This window comes from Oratosquilla oratoria, chromosome 31 (assembly GCF_046742065.1).
Source record: "Oratosquilla oratoria isolate Oo_2021 chromosome 31, ASM4674206v1, whole genome shotgun sequence".
NCBI classification, from domain to species: domain Eukaryota; kingdom Metazoa; phylum Arthropoda; class Malacostraca; order Stomatopoda; family Squillidae; genus Oratosquilla; species Oratosquilla oratoria.
The window spans coordinates 4,210,382-4,226,454 of record NC_134807.1 but is presented as its reverse complement, the minus strand read 5'-3'; the positions used below and the strand labels follow the sequence as shown (position 1 = coordinate 4,226,454).

The 16,073-nt window shown below is 38.7% G+C and overlaps 1 protein-coding gene across 2 annotated transcripts in view; it reads left to right on the top strand.

Moving 5' to 3' along the window:
* Window positions 1-16,073, top strand: part of LOC143041423 (CD109 antigen-like) — a 132,632-nt gene that overhangs the window by 97,588 nt on the left and 18,971 nt on the right. For both annotated transcript variants that reach the window (XM_076213269.1, XM_076213268.1), the window contains exons 12-21: window positions 763-971; window positions 2,444-2,663; window positions 3,826-4,023; window positions 5,343-5,527; window positions 6,643-6,803; window positions 8,214-8,327; window positions 11,928-11,972; window positions 12,440-12,538; window positions 13,356-13,474; window positions 15,286-15,351. In XM_076213269.1, coding sequence (XP_076069384.1) covers window positions 763-971; window positions 2,444-2,663; window positions 3,826-4,023; window positions 5,343-5,527; window positions 6,643-6,803; window positions 8,214-8,327; window positions 11,928-11,972; window positions 12,440-12,538; window positions 13,356-13,474; window positions 15,286-15,351 — 1,416 coding nt within the window. The remainder of the gene's footprint in view (window positions 1-762; window positions 972-2,443; window positions 2,664-3,825; window positions 4,024-5,342; window positions 5,528-6,642; window positions 6,804-8,213; window positions 8,328-11,927; window positions 11,973-12,439; window positions 12,539-13,355; window positions 13,475-15,285; window positions 15,352-16,073) is intronic.

Genomic DNA, 16,073 nt, shown 5'->3' with positions numbered 1-16,073 from the left:
GATGTGATCATTGTCTTGGTGTTGATGTACTCGTAGTAAGGTTAGTTCTGTTGGGTGTTTACCTAATAGAATACATCCAGAAACAGAGGGACACCCACGCCATTGATTTCGAGTTAAGCCTGGCTATATATAAACGAGGTTGACGCATTTCACGACCCGTGGTTAACTCTAACACAGTTAAAGTGGCAGGGATGCCCCTCTGTCTCTAGACGTATTTTATCATTGATCTAGTTCAGGAATATGCTGCAGGGTTGCCAACCCTTACGGAATTGATTAAATCATGCTGAACATGTATTTACTTATTCGACTTATCTATCTATTTTCTTATCTATTTGTCTACTTATTTTTTTTTTAAAGTTTAAATGTTCTGACACATTTGTAAGACAAACTATGAATCCCACATCCGGAGAGAAGATAATCATTATGATATATATATTACGACTACTGTATGTGATCCTCCTCAGCGATCGCAATACACGTATCATCTTACAACGCTTTGATTTTCTTCGAAAATGGGATCTACAGTACATATTTACATGTTTATCTGTTTTCATCATTATTAGTTTATTTGTTTATCTATCTTGTTCCATTTATTTATTCATTTATGTGTTTATTTTTTCTTTGTACCTAAACGACGTCTTCTCAAATCATGAACTGCTGTGAAATCCTAAACAAACTCAAACTCTTCCCCTGCGTACATAAACGTTCCCTATCGTTCCACAAACGTTTCCCGCCGTTCCACAAACGTTCCTCTCGTTCCAGATACACGTTCTGACGAAGAACGAAACGAGAGCATCTGCTAAGGAGTTCAAGGAATGGTGGATGAAATGGGACAGAAACAACACCAAATATTTGACCAAAGAAACTTTAGAAAACGAAGATGAGGTTCCTGAGTCACTGTCGGACTTCCTCTATATGGTCTATGCAGAAGAAATAGCCAATACAGAATTCAGAAAAACAGGAATCTACAAGTATGTATATGTATAAGAAATTACATGAACTCGTGACTCTAAATATGAAGAAAAACCGCAAAGTAATAAAATGATGACCGACCGTTTTCGTCTATTTAGACATCTTCAGGTACATGTACCCTGAAGATGTCTAAATAGATGAAAGCGCTCGGTCATAATTTTATTATTTTCATTGGTGGTTTTTCTGCGTATATGTATATGTACATGTACGTGTATGTGTATGTGTATATTTATATGTATATAGCTTTTGATGATGGAGAACATAAACATGGGGGAAAACATGGAATCCTAATAATTAACATTTCGTTCACGAAGGACCTTCATCAACATCATCTGTCTTAAAACATATGTATATGTATATGTATATATAACGTAGAAACCACTGTTGGAGTAGAAAAGACTGGAAACGGGGAATATATATATTTAGATTGCAAACTGCAATCCTCTTCAGTAGATACAAATAAGAGAGAGGGCGTACTGTTTAAGTAGCACCCTTAACAAAAGAAAGGGGAACATGGGAAGATATCTCTACCCTCTACTCACTCCGTATGTGAGGTCAGGAGGCAAATGAGCTTTCACTAGGTTGGAGATGAAGAGTCCGGACATTATGTCCGGGGACCATTGCCCCTTTGAAATATTCATGTTGGGCTGAAATTCAATGATCGTAGATTCTACCATTTTTCTCCTGAAGTCACATCTGGATTTATAAATAAGCTCAGCTCTGTCCCAATCTAAACAATGTTTAAATTGCTTAACATGTTGGAACACAGCTGAGCTATCTTGTGCATATTTAATGGAACGTTTATGTTCAATCATCCTGGTATTCAAATCCCTTCCAGTCTGTCTTTTCTACTCCAACAGTGGTCTCTACGTTATTGACAAATGTGTGATTACATTTTTCACCTGTAATATATATATATGTATATGTATATGTATTGTATATGTAGATATATATGTATATGTATATGTATATGCATTTGTATATGTATATGTATATTGCTGAGACATTCTGACAGGTTGATGGAAATGGGAGTAGGAAACACAGGAGTCTTAGTCTGCGTTTATTCCTGACTAGCTTCGCTGATATGATTTTTTCAAAGAAATGGTGAACATAATGAATAAATGTCCGCAGCTCATTCTGTTTACCATTTCTTTGAAAAAAAAAACATTAAGACCTCATTAATCGTTCCCTTTAATCCCATGAGGTGCTGAAATCGACGGAGATGTAATTTTTAACTGTGCATAAGATGTGTGTGTGTGTGTGTGTGTGTGTGTGTGTGTGTGTGTGTGTGTGTGTGTGTGTGTGTGTGTGTGTGTGTGTGTGTGTGTGTGTGTGTGTGTGTGCGTGCGTGTGTACCTGCGCACGTGCATGCGTGTAAATATTTTGATCCTTCTTCATTACAAGAACTAAACACATTTCAATGGCGAGGTTGTAAACAGCATAGCATAAGAAAGAGGTACTTGTCTCGCAGATTTGTGATCAACGTACCAGAGGAGGCCACGACCTTGTCCTTGTCTGCGTTGTACAAGGACACGGAGTCGGTCTCAGCCTCGCTCAAGGGCGTCGCCCACCATTCGCCGAAGGAAAGATACATTCACGTCGATTCCAGCAATACGGACGATGTCGCTATCGGGAGCTTCGCCGTGTTCCACGTCAGAGCCAATTTTGCGATGGACAAGTTTCGATATGCGGTGAGTATCGAGGGAAGGCTGGCTCGCTCGCTCTCTCTCTCTCTCTCTCTCTCTCTCTCTCTTATTCTCTCTCTCTCTCTCTCTCTCTCTCTCTCTCTCTCTCTCTCTCCGCTCTCTCCTCTCTCTCCGCTCTCTCGCTCTCTCTCTCTCTCTCTCTCTCTCTCTCTCCTAGCTCTCTCTCTCTCTCTCTCTCTCTCTCTCTCTCTCTCTCTCTCTCTCTCTCTCTCTCTCTCTCTCTCTCTCTCTCTCTCTCGCTCTCTCGCTCTCTCTCGCTCTCTCTCGCTCTCTCTCGCTCTCTCTCGCTCTCTCTCGCTCTCTCTCGCTCTCTCTCGCTCTCTCTCTGTCTCTCTCTCTCTCTCAGGCGCTCTCTCTCTCTCTCTCTCTCTCTCAGGCGCTCTCTCTCTCTCTCTCTCTCTCTCTCTCCTCTCTCTCCTCTCTCTCCTCTCTCTCCTCTCTCACCTCTCTCTCCTCTCTCTCTCTCTCTTTTCTTTTCCTTTTCTCTTTCTATCTCTTTCATTCTTTCCCTCTTTCTTTTACTCTTTCGTTCTCTTTTTCTTTCTATTTCGTTCTTTTTCTCTTTCTTTTTCACTTTCGTTCTCATTATTTCTCTCTCCTTTTCTCTCTCTCTCTCTTTCTCTCTCTCTCTCTCTCGTCCCCCCCCTCTCTCTCTCATTTTGTAGCCGTTTGTTACGTTCACCCATATATGTCGGTTCGGTATTAGATTTTTGAAAAAAAAAGTAATTACAATCGACGAATATTTCTTTGCGGTGAATAAGCAGAAATTATATATTAATCTATATACATATTTATCTATTTGTTTCTTAACCAATCAATTAATCTATTATCATTATCTTTATGTCCTTATCTAACTTTTATAATTTTCTATTTCATTAGTGTTTTTAGCCTTATTTGTTATCTCTTGTAGGTCAATTTTGCTTTTGAGAAAACAAAAATAACGATTAAAATAATTTTTTTATTATCTTATTTGTCCTTATTTATAATCTACTCGTATTTACTTTTTCCCTTTTTCTTTCATTTTGTGGTTTTAAGCATCATTATTATCATTATTTTTGTTATTTCTTTTAGGTCAGTTTGTCTTTCAATCTAAATAAAAAAAAATAATAAAAAAAAAACCGGAAAAATAAGATTCGTTTGTTTTTAGATCATGGCGAAGAGCCTACTGCTTTACACAGCCACAGAGGAGGTCATGTGGACAACTGGTAGTGTGGCGACTCTGTCCGTGGCCGTTTCGTCCCATATGTCCCCCAGGTTCACCTTCCTGGTCTACCACGTGACACCCGACGGCGAGGTCCTGTCGGACGCCATCGCCGTGCCCGTCAAGAACATCGGGAGGAGTGAGGTAAAAGAGTGAGAGTTGGGTATCGGGATGATTGTCCTGTTTTTATCTTTTTATCTATTCGTTTATTTATTGATTTATCTATCTTATCAATTCGTCTTATTTATTTACTTATTTATGGTTATTAATTTATCTATGCTTATTCATCTATTTATGCTTATTTATTTATTAACTTCTATTTGTTCATTTATCTATTTTTATATAGGGGGTTAGAGTAAGGGTTGGGTCAATTGGCGGGTTTTGTTGTCCTTTTTTTACATTTCCACCAACTGCTACAGTTCCTTATGAGCCTTTTCCATCACTTACGACAAGCGTTACCTACATTACATCTTAACCTTACAACATTTCAATCTTCCTTCCTCGTAGGCTTACTTGGTGAGTAATATCTTAATCTTACGATTACCTCGAATGCAATACCTTAATTTTACGATTTCCTAGATATCTTAGTTTTATGATTTCCTATATGACAGCATCTTAATCTTACGATTACCTATATGACAAACTTTTTTAATTTTACGATTTCCTATATGACATCTTAATTTTACGATTTTTAATGCAACAGCATCTTAATCTTACGATTACCTATATCACATCTTAATCTTGCGATTTCCTATATGACATCTTAATCCTACGATTCTCTTTATGACGTCTTAATCTTACGATTACTTATATGACAACATCTTAATCTTACTACATCTTAATCTTACTTTGTCATCAACATCTTAACCTTACGATTACCTATATTACAGCACCTTAACCATTCGACATCTCAACTTTCCTTCCTAGCAGGCTTCTTTGGATCATCTTAACCTTACGATTACCTTCATGAAAACATCTAAATGTTACGATTACCTATATGACAGAATCTTAACCTTACATCTCAATTTTCCTTCCTCGCAGGCTTCCTTGATGACCAACATCATCTTAATCTTACGATCACCTTCATCAAAACATCTTAATCTTACGATCTACCTTAATCAAAACGTCTTATTCTTAAGATCACCTTCATCAAAACATCTTAATCTTACGATCACCTTCATCAAAACATCTTAATTTTACGGTAATCTTAATCAAAATATCTTAATCTTACGATCACCTTCATCAAAACATCTTAATTTTACGGTAACCTTAATCAAAATATCTTAATTTTACGATTACTTTCATCAAAACATCTTAATCTTACGATGACCCATATCATAATATCTTAACCTTCATCAAAAAATCTTAATCTTACGATTCCCTTAATCAAAACATCTTAACCTTACGATGACCCATATTACGATATCTTAACCTTACGACATCTCAATCTTCCTTCCTCGCAGGCTTCCTTGGTGATCAACCAACACAAGGACCACTCGAAGAAGACGGTCGAAGTTACACTCGGCGCCAAAGCTGGCGCCAATTTCGCGCTTTCGTGCATGAGGGCCGACACCTACTTGAAGCACACGAGCGACATGACGTATGAGAGGATCATCTCCACCCTGCACAAAATGGAGTCTTCTCCTAGGTAAGCAGAGGAATACTCGTGCACACACACATATCATTTATATATTATGTCAGGCGTACTTTCTGCACATTACGTAGATAAATATCTAGACATCTACGTTTATTTTAACAAACAGATAGAAAAAATAAATAAACGAAGAGATGATTCAGCTACATAAGTGAATAAATATATAAATTAGAAAAATAAAATTGAAATTAAAATATGAATAAATACAGAGAAAGAATTAGATAGTGTGATGACGATCCAAATGGTAGAAACTTAGTGATAAGTATAGATAGATATAGATAAATATAGATAGGTAGGTATAAAGATAGATAGACAGACATATAGATAACTAGATAGACAGACAGATAGATAGATATATCAGACACATACAGTAGTAGACAAATATATAGAGATAGAGCAAGAGGTAGAGAAAGAGATAAAGATAGACAGACATAAAGATAACTAGATAGATAGACAGACAGATAGATATATCAGACACATAGTAGACAAATATATAGAGATAGAGGTAGAGATAGAGGTAGAGAAAGAGATAAAGATAGAGATAGAAATGGAAATAGACATAGAAACAGATAGATAAATAGAAATGGAAATAGAGAGAGCTAAGATTACAACTAAAGAAAGATCTAAAGATTGATATAGAGATATAGATATAAATATATAGAAATAAAACCATCATAAGGTATAATAAACAAATTCTTCCCCTCTCTTCCCTTTCCCCCTTACCCCCCTCTCCCCTTCCCCCTTTCTCCTTCTTTCCCCCCTCCACCATTCCCCACTTCGTCCTTTCCCTCTCTCCCCCCTTCCACCTCTCCCCCTCTCTCCTCTTTCCCCCCTCTCTCCCCTTCCCCCTTTCTCCGTCTCTCCCCTTCCTCACTTCCTCCTTTCCCCTCTCTCCCCCTTCCCCCTCTCCCCCTCTCTCCTCTTTCCCCCTTCCCCCTCTCTCTTCTCTCCCCTCCTCTCTCCCTTTCCCACTTCCCCCTTTCCCCCTTCCCCCTCTCTCTCCCCTCCTCTCTCCCTTTCCCCCTTCCCCCCTTCCTCCTTCCCTCCTCTCTCCACCCTTCCCCTTTCCCCCCTCCATCCCCCTTTCCTTCCCCCTCCATTCCCCCCAGGTCTGTGCACACAGTCGTGCACAAGAGTCGTGATGGAAAATCGAAGGACCGACTGGTGGCTTTGCAAGCCCACAGCTACGGTCGAGACCCACTTCAGGTCTTTCAGCAGGAGGGTCTTGTCGTTCTCACCGATGCCAAGCTTCACACTGAACGGTTAACCGGTAACCTCTGTGAATAAGGTTCTTAAACCTAACCGAACCTTGCCTAATCTTAATCTGGTATAACATAGGTTAAGTTAATGTAAGTTCATATAACCTATCCTAGACTAACCTAACTTAACCTAACTTAACCTTGACTAATCTTAATCTGGTATAGCATAAGTTCAGATAATGTAAGTTCATATAACCTAACCTAGCCTAACCTATCCTAACCTAACTTAACTTGCCTAATCTTAATCTGGTATAACATAAGTTAAGCTTATGTAAGTTCACATAATCTAGCCTAGCCTAACCTAACCTAGCCTAGCCTAAACTAACCTAGCCTAACCTAGCCTAGCCTAGCCTAACCTAGCCTAACCTAGCCTAGCCTAGCCTAACCTGACCTAACCTAACCTAACCTTACCTATTCTTAATCTGATCTAACATATACTAAGCTGATGTAAATTTACATAACCTAACTAACCTATACTAACCCAACCTTAATCTGATCTAACATAAGTTAAGCTAAACTAATGTAAGTTCACATAACCTAATCTAACTTAACCTAACCTAATCTGAGTCCTGACTAACTTGACCTAATATAACCTAATCTAACCGAACCATACATAACTCAACCTCAGCTAGCCTAAATTAAACTAACGTAGTTTAATCTAACCTAACCTACTTTGACGAAACATTGACTAACCTAATCTTGGTTAACCTAACCTAAACTTAGTAAGATTAAGGTTATCTAAACTATTGTAAGTTCGCCTAACCAAACTTAATCTAACGTGACCTTATATAACCTAACCTAATATAAATTAATCTAACTTAACCCAATCTAACCTCAGCTAACCTAATCTTACTTAACCTAAATTAAATCAATCTAACCTAAACTAAGTTAGCTTAGCCTAACCTAGCCTGACCTCAACTGACCACGCTTGACATGATCTCACTTGATTTAATTTATCCTAATCTAACCTAATCTATCCTAATCTATCCTAATCTATAAATACATATAAACGAATACATACAGTATTTATATAAATTCATCATTTTTCTCATGTTTATATAACGTTACACATGTAACGTTACATATGTAACGTTACGTTACATATAGCGTCCTCTATCGGGAACATCTGCAATTAGAAAATCCCCAATGTAGAAAAATATATAAATAGATAAAAGAATGAAATAATAAAAAATGAAATTAAATGAAATAAAATAATCAAATCAAATCAGAAAAATAAAACAAACAAATAAGCAGATAAATAAATGAAATAGATTAATTAGCAAATAAATGAATAAATACTGAATAAATAAATAAATCAAATATGGCAACATGATTTCCGAATATGAGAAAACCTTCCGAATTTCAGAGATTCTTTCCAGTAGAGAGAACTCCATGACTGTAACACTAAACTCTCTTTCCAGGTCAGTGTGACTGGGCGTCTGGATTTCTGGAATGCGGAGACGGAAGCTGTTACCGAAGAGAAGAATTGTGTGACGCAATCGAACAATGCACCAACGGAGTCGACGAGCTTGGATGTAAGAATGTTTCCCTAATATCAAGAGGTCCCAAACTGTGGGTCGCGACCCCCCAAAAAGGGTCGTTAGCCTTTCATCTGGGGGTCCATGGAAGGTCTAACAGGGTGTTCACACGGTCCAACGCGGTTCGACAGACACGTGTTTAAAGTGATGTTTGAACGTGTGAAAGGGGTATTTTGGGGGTTTAACCAACGTGTTCGACAACCAAATACCCCGTTCACACGTCACTTTAAACACGTGTCTGTCAAACCGCGTTCGACGAACCGTTAGACCGTGTAAACCCCCTCTTATTGTATGAACTACATTTAGACACACAGACCCGTGTATTGGTTTGCGTGTATCAAAAAAGAAAATACATTCTTCATTAAAATTCATTATCAAATCAATGCTTGTTCATAGACATTGCTAAACAATAATATATATTTTTTGTTATTTCGCTCTCTGCTGTGATTAATAAAGCTTAAAGTAATGTATCTGCGATATAAAAAATTAGTACGTTTTCAGAAGGCTCACAAAGGCCATGGTAGGCTTACAAAGGCCATGGTAGGCTTACAAAGGCCATGGTAGGCTTACAAAGGCCATGGTAGGCTTACAAAGGCCATGGTAGGCTTACAAAGGCCATGGTAGGCTTACAAAGGCCATGGTAGGCTTACAAAGGCCATGGTAGGCTTACAAAGGCCATGGTAGGCTTACAAAGGCCATGGTAGGCTTACAAAGGCCATGGTAGGCTTACAAAGGCCATGGTAGGCTTACAAAGGCCATGGTAGGCTTACAAAGGCCATGGTAGGCTTACAAAGGCCATGGTAGGCTTACAAAGGCCATGGTAGGCTCACAAAGGCCATGGTAGGCTTACAAAGGCGGGGATCATGGTAGGTTTGGTAATACTGAAAGGGGTCACGTATTGGGAAAATATGGGAAACACTGCCTTGAATATACACAAATTTCACAAAGCACACGTGAATACACAAATTATGCTAAACACTACAGTGAAAGGATATTAAAACTTTGAATCCGAGCGCTTTCGTGATTTAATCACTTAAAGGATTACAATCCTTGAAGATGATTATATCACGAAAGCGCTCGAATAAAAAAAAAATCCTTTCACTGCCTTAAACGAATAAAATGAGCTTGGATGTAGGAAACAGTTGAATAAAATCGCCTGACGGCAGGTTTTTGAGCAATATTTAACTCATGGGGAAAAGAAAAGGATTAGCTGATGGACATCAAACTGGTTTACGTTTTCGTGTAAAGTAAGTTAACCTCGGTTAAGTATAGATATGTATATGTATGCAAGGTAATCACTATGGAAAGAAACGACCGGAGCAGAGCGCTTTCATGTATTACATCCAGTGCAGAAATATGCCTATTTCTGCACTGGATGTAATACACGAAAGCGCTCTGCTCCGGTCGTTTCTTTTCATAGTGGTGACCTTGCGTCAGTAGAACACATTTCTCTAGTATCTTATTGCATGTATATGTATGTGTATATGTGTGTGTTTGTGTATGTGTATATGTATATGCATTTCTTATGTGTAAGTTTATATATATATATATATATATATATATATATATATATATATATATACTATGTATATTCTGCTTGGTGTGTTGCATCAATGAATCACTGTTGTACTTTAATGTTTATTCTTGTTCAACATCCAATACATCAAGGTTCCAATGATTTACACTCATCATTCCTAATTATACCCCACAGCACCCAATGAATAACATCAATGTAAACTATCAAACAAAGGACAGTAATTGCATTTTAACCAAACAGAGCAAGTCTGTTAATCTGGCCAGTCACCTCACTTAAATGTGTAGTACAGTACAAGGGGGTATTGCCAATCAATAACAATTGATTTAATACACAGTGTGGCAACTGTACACTGATTTAAAATTCCCTTGTCCTATACATCGATGATATACTGTGCGGGACCATGGAAAGAAATCCCATTTAGAGGTAATACCACGTACTAGTGACAGACAATCGTTCTTCAGTTGTGTCTACCAGAGTACACTGGTTTGGTATGGCGACGCAGTACATCCATCACTGTCCTGTGTGGTGTTGACGTGGCGAACGTCGCGCCCCGAAAGAGTTGTTATTACTGGTCCAGACGACGCAACTCGACCAGCGTCCAGTCGGTGCGGGGAGTACACTGCGCACAGTGAACGACGTGCGTGGCCCATACCCAGTCATTCATCATCGATTAATTATGAATGATCGTACATTATGTGTATATATCATATATATATATATATATATATCTATATATATATATATATATAAAGTATATATATACAGTATATGGTACATATGGGCAGATTTTCTCTTACGCATACTTCATTGAAAATGACAATTAGGTCATCCCGTCGCCTTCCATACACTTTACATCAGGAGCCCCTAAAAACCACCTTAGAACTGAAAATGGCAGAGCCCTGACAAGAAACATGCTAGAACCGAGATTTTGGATATATGTACATCCGATAGACGTCTCCCAGTCTTAGAGGTGTTATACATCAAAGAGTTGAGCCCAAACTTAAAAATACAAACAGAAGAGCTCAAGGCCCTCCCAAGAATACAAGAAATCACCACAATCCCAAGTATGGGACAAATCACCACAAACCCTATGAATGGACGAAACACCACGAAATCAAGTATGGGACAAATTACCACAAACCCAATTAAGGGACAAAACGCCACAAAATCAAGTATGGGACAAATCGCCTTTAAAAAACCCAAGTATGGGACAGAACGCCACAAAACCAAGGACGCGACATTTTGTCACAACCCGAAGCTTGGCTCTCCCTAGCATACGGCAACCCGTCACTACCCGATTTCCCTATAACTTCTCCCAGTTACCATGTGACCTCTCCCAGTTATCGGGTAACCTCACCCAGTGAAGAGCAAGTATGAACTTCACCATGTAATATCACACCATTCATCAGAACATTCTTACCCTAACCAAAATAGAAAGAGCATCTGAAGCTTCTGAAAAAGGGTCTTGTACCCGAAATTGCGATCAAGCAATAATGACTACCAACAGTAAAGTCATTTACCTCCTTTCTTAGGAGAATAAATCCATAGTAAGGCATATGGAAAATACTCGTAGGAAAATAATAAGCGCACAACTAGCCATCACTTTCAATGAGATATACATATATATAGTTACATAAAATAGATATATAGATAGGTGTGTGTGTGTGTGTGTGTATTTTACGGAAAGGGGAGATGTGCTCGTGGTGACCCGTCTTCATATCTCGTTTTATCCAGACTGTTTTTAAATTCGTGTATCGTGTGTGTGTGTGTGTGTATGTATTCGTACATGTGAATGTTTGTGCGAATATATGTGTTTATGTTTATGTATAAACGAGTATGCATTTATGAACATATGCATAATGATCACATTCAGAGATGTACATTGCATTGATAACAAAAAATTATAATTTTTATATACTTTATATAAACTATTAAAACATGAAAAATATTTTCTATTTTATTTATTCTATATAGATATTTAAAACCTGGAAAGTATTTTTTCTATTTATTTATTCATTTATTTATTTATTCGTTTATTCATTTATTCATTTTCTTTCCAGGTAAGAAAATGGCTTCCAGCACACTGCCCGATTTCGTCCGTAAAGGTGTGTTTATGTTTTGCAATTTACAACGTAATATATGCAATACAAATTAGATGTCATCAAGTATTTTTTTCATCTATTTATTTTCTAATTTTCGTGATTTGTTTTCATTTCGTGATTTAATATCTTCGGGATTTTTTTTTTTGTTAGTTTTTGTGAGTTTTTCGTGATTTGATTTTGTAAAATTCTTATTCAGGATAATTTCTCGTTACTTTTTAGTGAGACTTTTTTGGGGATTTTTTTTTTCATTAGATTTTTTCGTGAAGCTTTTTTGTAATTATTTGAATAAATTTTCATAATATTTTTATAGGACTTAAGATATATTATCTTCATTACATTTTCTCATCCTTTGTTTCGTAATATATATATTTCATTTTCATAATATTTTCTTTTTCAAAGGACTTTTGGTAAGATTATGAAAATGTTTTTTCGAGATTTTTTGTGCGGATTTTTTGATTTTTTTTTTTCAGAATTGACAGATGAGCAGGTGTTTCGTCTTCGTCGAAGATCTCCGTGGAGGTTCTGGTTCGATTACGGCGGAGGTTGGTGTTGGAAAGAAAACTTTATAGGTAAGTGTCCAAAAATACTCGGTAAAAAAAAAAGAAAAAAAAAAAAAACGCTGCTGAAAAATATTGTAACACATTTGTAAATCACAAATAACACCACTGTCGGAGCAGAGGAAAAGATTGGAGATGGGGAGTCTATATATTTTGACTGCTAACTGCAGTCCTCTTCAGTAGGACGTCGCAGAAAAAGAGACAGGAGACGGGGAGTCTATAGTATATTTTGACTGCTAACTGCAGTCCTCTCCAGTATCTTCTGCTCCGACTGTAGTATCAGTTGTGAAATGAAAGAAAACATAAAAGTACGTAAATTGTATTCGATCCTCTAAAGAACTTCCCACATGCATTGGAAAGAGAATCTGATCCTTTATAATCACTCTTAATCACATCCTAACCTTCTGACGTCTATAGTCAACATTTATGCTTATTCTGACTGCCGCCAGGTGATTTTATTCAGTTGAACGATATTTACTGTAGATCCTAAAATAATAAAAAACAATTCAATCCTTTTATAACTTCACTGTACTTAACTCGTACATTTACATAATAAATTCATAAAGACGTATATGTTGCGACAAGTGAAGGGATGACTTTAACAAATCCTGCCGCGCAAGGCTTTCGCTTACTACAGGATCTAAAACTATTAAGTCCTCTTTAGCTTTCAACATATTCACTGTAAAGAGAACTGACTCCGCTACAGACACGCTCGCTACTGAATTTAAAGCGATCAGATCCTCTTAAGCCTTCAACATATTCACCGTAGAAAAAATTGAACCCACTACGGAAGTTCTTTGACCTCACCCTCTCCTCCTCATGACCTCAGGTCACAAGGGCATCGAGGAGCTGACCCTCAAGGTGCCGAGGACGAAGGCCAAGTGGACGGTCCAGGGCTACGCCATCCACCCCAAGTACGGGCTGGCCATCGTCCCCAACGCGGAAACCGTGAGTATGTGTAACCTTAGCGCAGGGTTTTTCAACCAGGGGTTCCACCGCAGAAACCAACCAAAAGGTCCGTGGACCCCTATGGGGCCGCAGAAACCAACCAAAAGATCCGCGGACCCCTATGGAATCACAGAAACCAAGATATCCGCGACCCTCAAGGGGGTTGCGGAAACCAAGAGGTCTGCAAACCCCCATAGAGCTGCAGAAACCAACCAAGGGGTCCGCGAACCCCTATGGAGCCGCAGAAACCAACCAAGGGGTCCGCGAACCCCTATGGAGCCGCAGAAACCAAGCAAGGGATCCGCGAACCCCTATGGAGCCGCAGAAACCAACCAAGGGGTCCGCGAACCCCTATGGAGCCGCAGAAACCAAGCAAGGGATCCGCGAACCCCTATGGAGCCGCAGAAACCAACCAAGAGGTCCGCGAACCCTTATGGAGCCGCAAAAACTATCCATAGGGGTCCGCAGACCCCCAAGGGGCTGCAGAAACCAAGGGATCCGGGAAACCCTATGAAGCCTCAGAAACCAACCAAGAGATCCGCGAACCCCTATGGAGCCGCAGAAACCAACCAAGAGGTCCGTAGACCCCCATGGGGCCGCAGAAACCAAGGGATCCGGGAAACCCTATGAAGCCTCAGAAACCAACCAAGGGGTCCATGGACTCATATGGAGTCTCAGAAACCAACCAAAGGATCCGCGGACTCCTTTGGAACCGCATAAACCAACCAAAGGGTCCGTGGACCCCTATAGAACCGCAGTGAGTTAGAGCGTCGCTACTTGCGGCGGAGGTCGATGTGGCGGCAGTTCGACGCTACAAAGTCCTTTGTGAGGGGCACCTGTCCTAGCCTCCTGATGGGGGGGAGTTTCCATCATTAAACCAAATCATCAGTCATGTTTCAGATAATTCTTTTACAGAGATTTTCTAAAGCCCCAGTCACACTATCACGCTTCTTGTCAAATGTTTGAAAAACGCCAGGACGATTTCGCTCACAGTATTCTAGATTTTTCTAAGTCTACAATTCAATAATGTCTCTAATATTCGTATTCTAGGTTTAACCTCTCTTAGTTCGTCATTCAGTTTCTCAAGATATGACGTAAGGACAATATTACATTTGGAAATTAAAAAAAAAAAAAAAAAAAAATGTAACCGAAGTCGTTTCTACTCAAACGAACTCGCTTGAGTCGTGACAGTGTGACCGGGGATAAAGTATTACAGTATGTTATGTGATTTGTTCATTTTGTAATTTGCATTCTTTGAAAATATTAGTCTGAATAGATGCTTCGCTTTGCTAAATGCAAGTCTGTGAAGCAACATATAGTCTTAGAATTTGTGCTTCGTGAGTTCTGGAGACCAAAAAGAAATTGGACTTTGCTAAGAAAACTAGTGAATGAATGAATAAATAAATGAAATAGCTAGAATAGATAAAATAAATAAAATGAATAAAATGATAAATAAACAAACAAATAAATAAACAAATAAATATTAGAAAATAAAAGATAAAAAATAGATAAAAAATGAAAACATTAAATAAGATGAAATCGATAAATAAATACATAAATGAATAAATAAGAATAAATATTATATTATATATACATGAAAGGCTTTGTTCACACTAGCGGTTTCAACTTACAATACAAATCAATGAAGCCGTTCATACATAACCGCGCGTTTTCCCCCCTTGACTATGTGGTACCGCCGCGGTTTCCGCGCGGTTCAAACCGCTCGTGTGAACAGGGCCTTAAGATATTTTATAATCACTATTGCATTCTTGTGATGTTTTCTTACGCGTTTTTGTTTATTTATTTTTCAGTATTTATCTCATCCTCCCTTTTACATGTTCCTTGAGGCGCCCAAGGTCTGTCGTCGAGGTGAGCAGGTAAGGTCCAGACGAGTTTGTACACACACACACACACACACACACACACACACACACACACACACACACACACACACAGAGGACACGACTCGGTGGCGCGGTTGGTAGAGTGCTGGACTGGGAAGTACGGTGGTGCTCGCAGTACCAGGTTCGAATCCTGTCTAGGGCCGACATTATTTCGGTATCGCTGTGCTTCGAGTCGTTACTCTGACTCTCATGGGCGGGGAGTTGGGTGTGTGTGTGTGTATTACCTATTACATATTACCTATTACCTATTACCTATTACATAGCATTACCCATAGATCGGTCATACGAGCTCTGAGCTCTCTTCCGGGAGGGAAATAGCTGTCGATCACGAGTCCAACACGTGATCCAAGACCATGGTGAAACACACACACACACACACACACACACACACACACACACACACACACACACACACACACACACACACACACACACACACACACACACACACACACACACACACCACGTAGGATTCCTTTCTCCTTCCAAATGGTATGATCGAGTCGAGACAAATACTGACATTATCCTTATTAACATATATTAATTCAAAACAACCATTTTGTTATACTCTTTGCCCAGAAAATTCTGTAGAGGTCTAAGAGTTCTTAAGTCAGCATACGATCAAATTCTTTATTAGAAGAATTTGAATCTATTGATAGGAAAGTGCTATTTTATTTAAACTCTTTTTCCAGTTA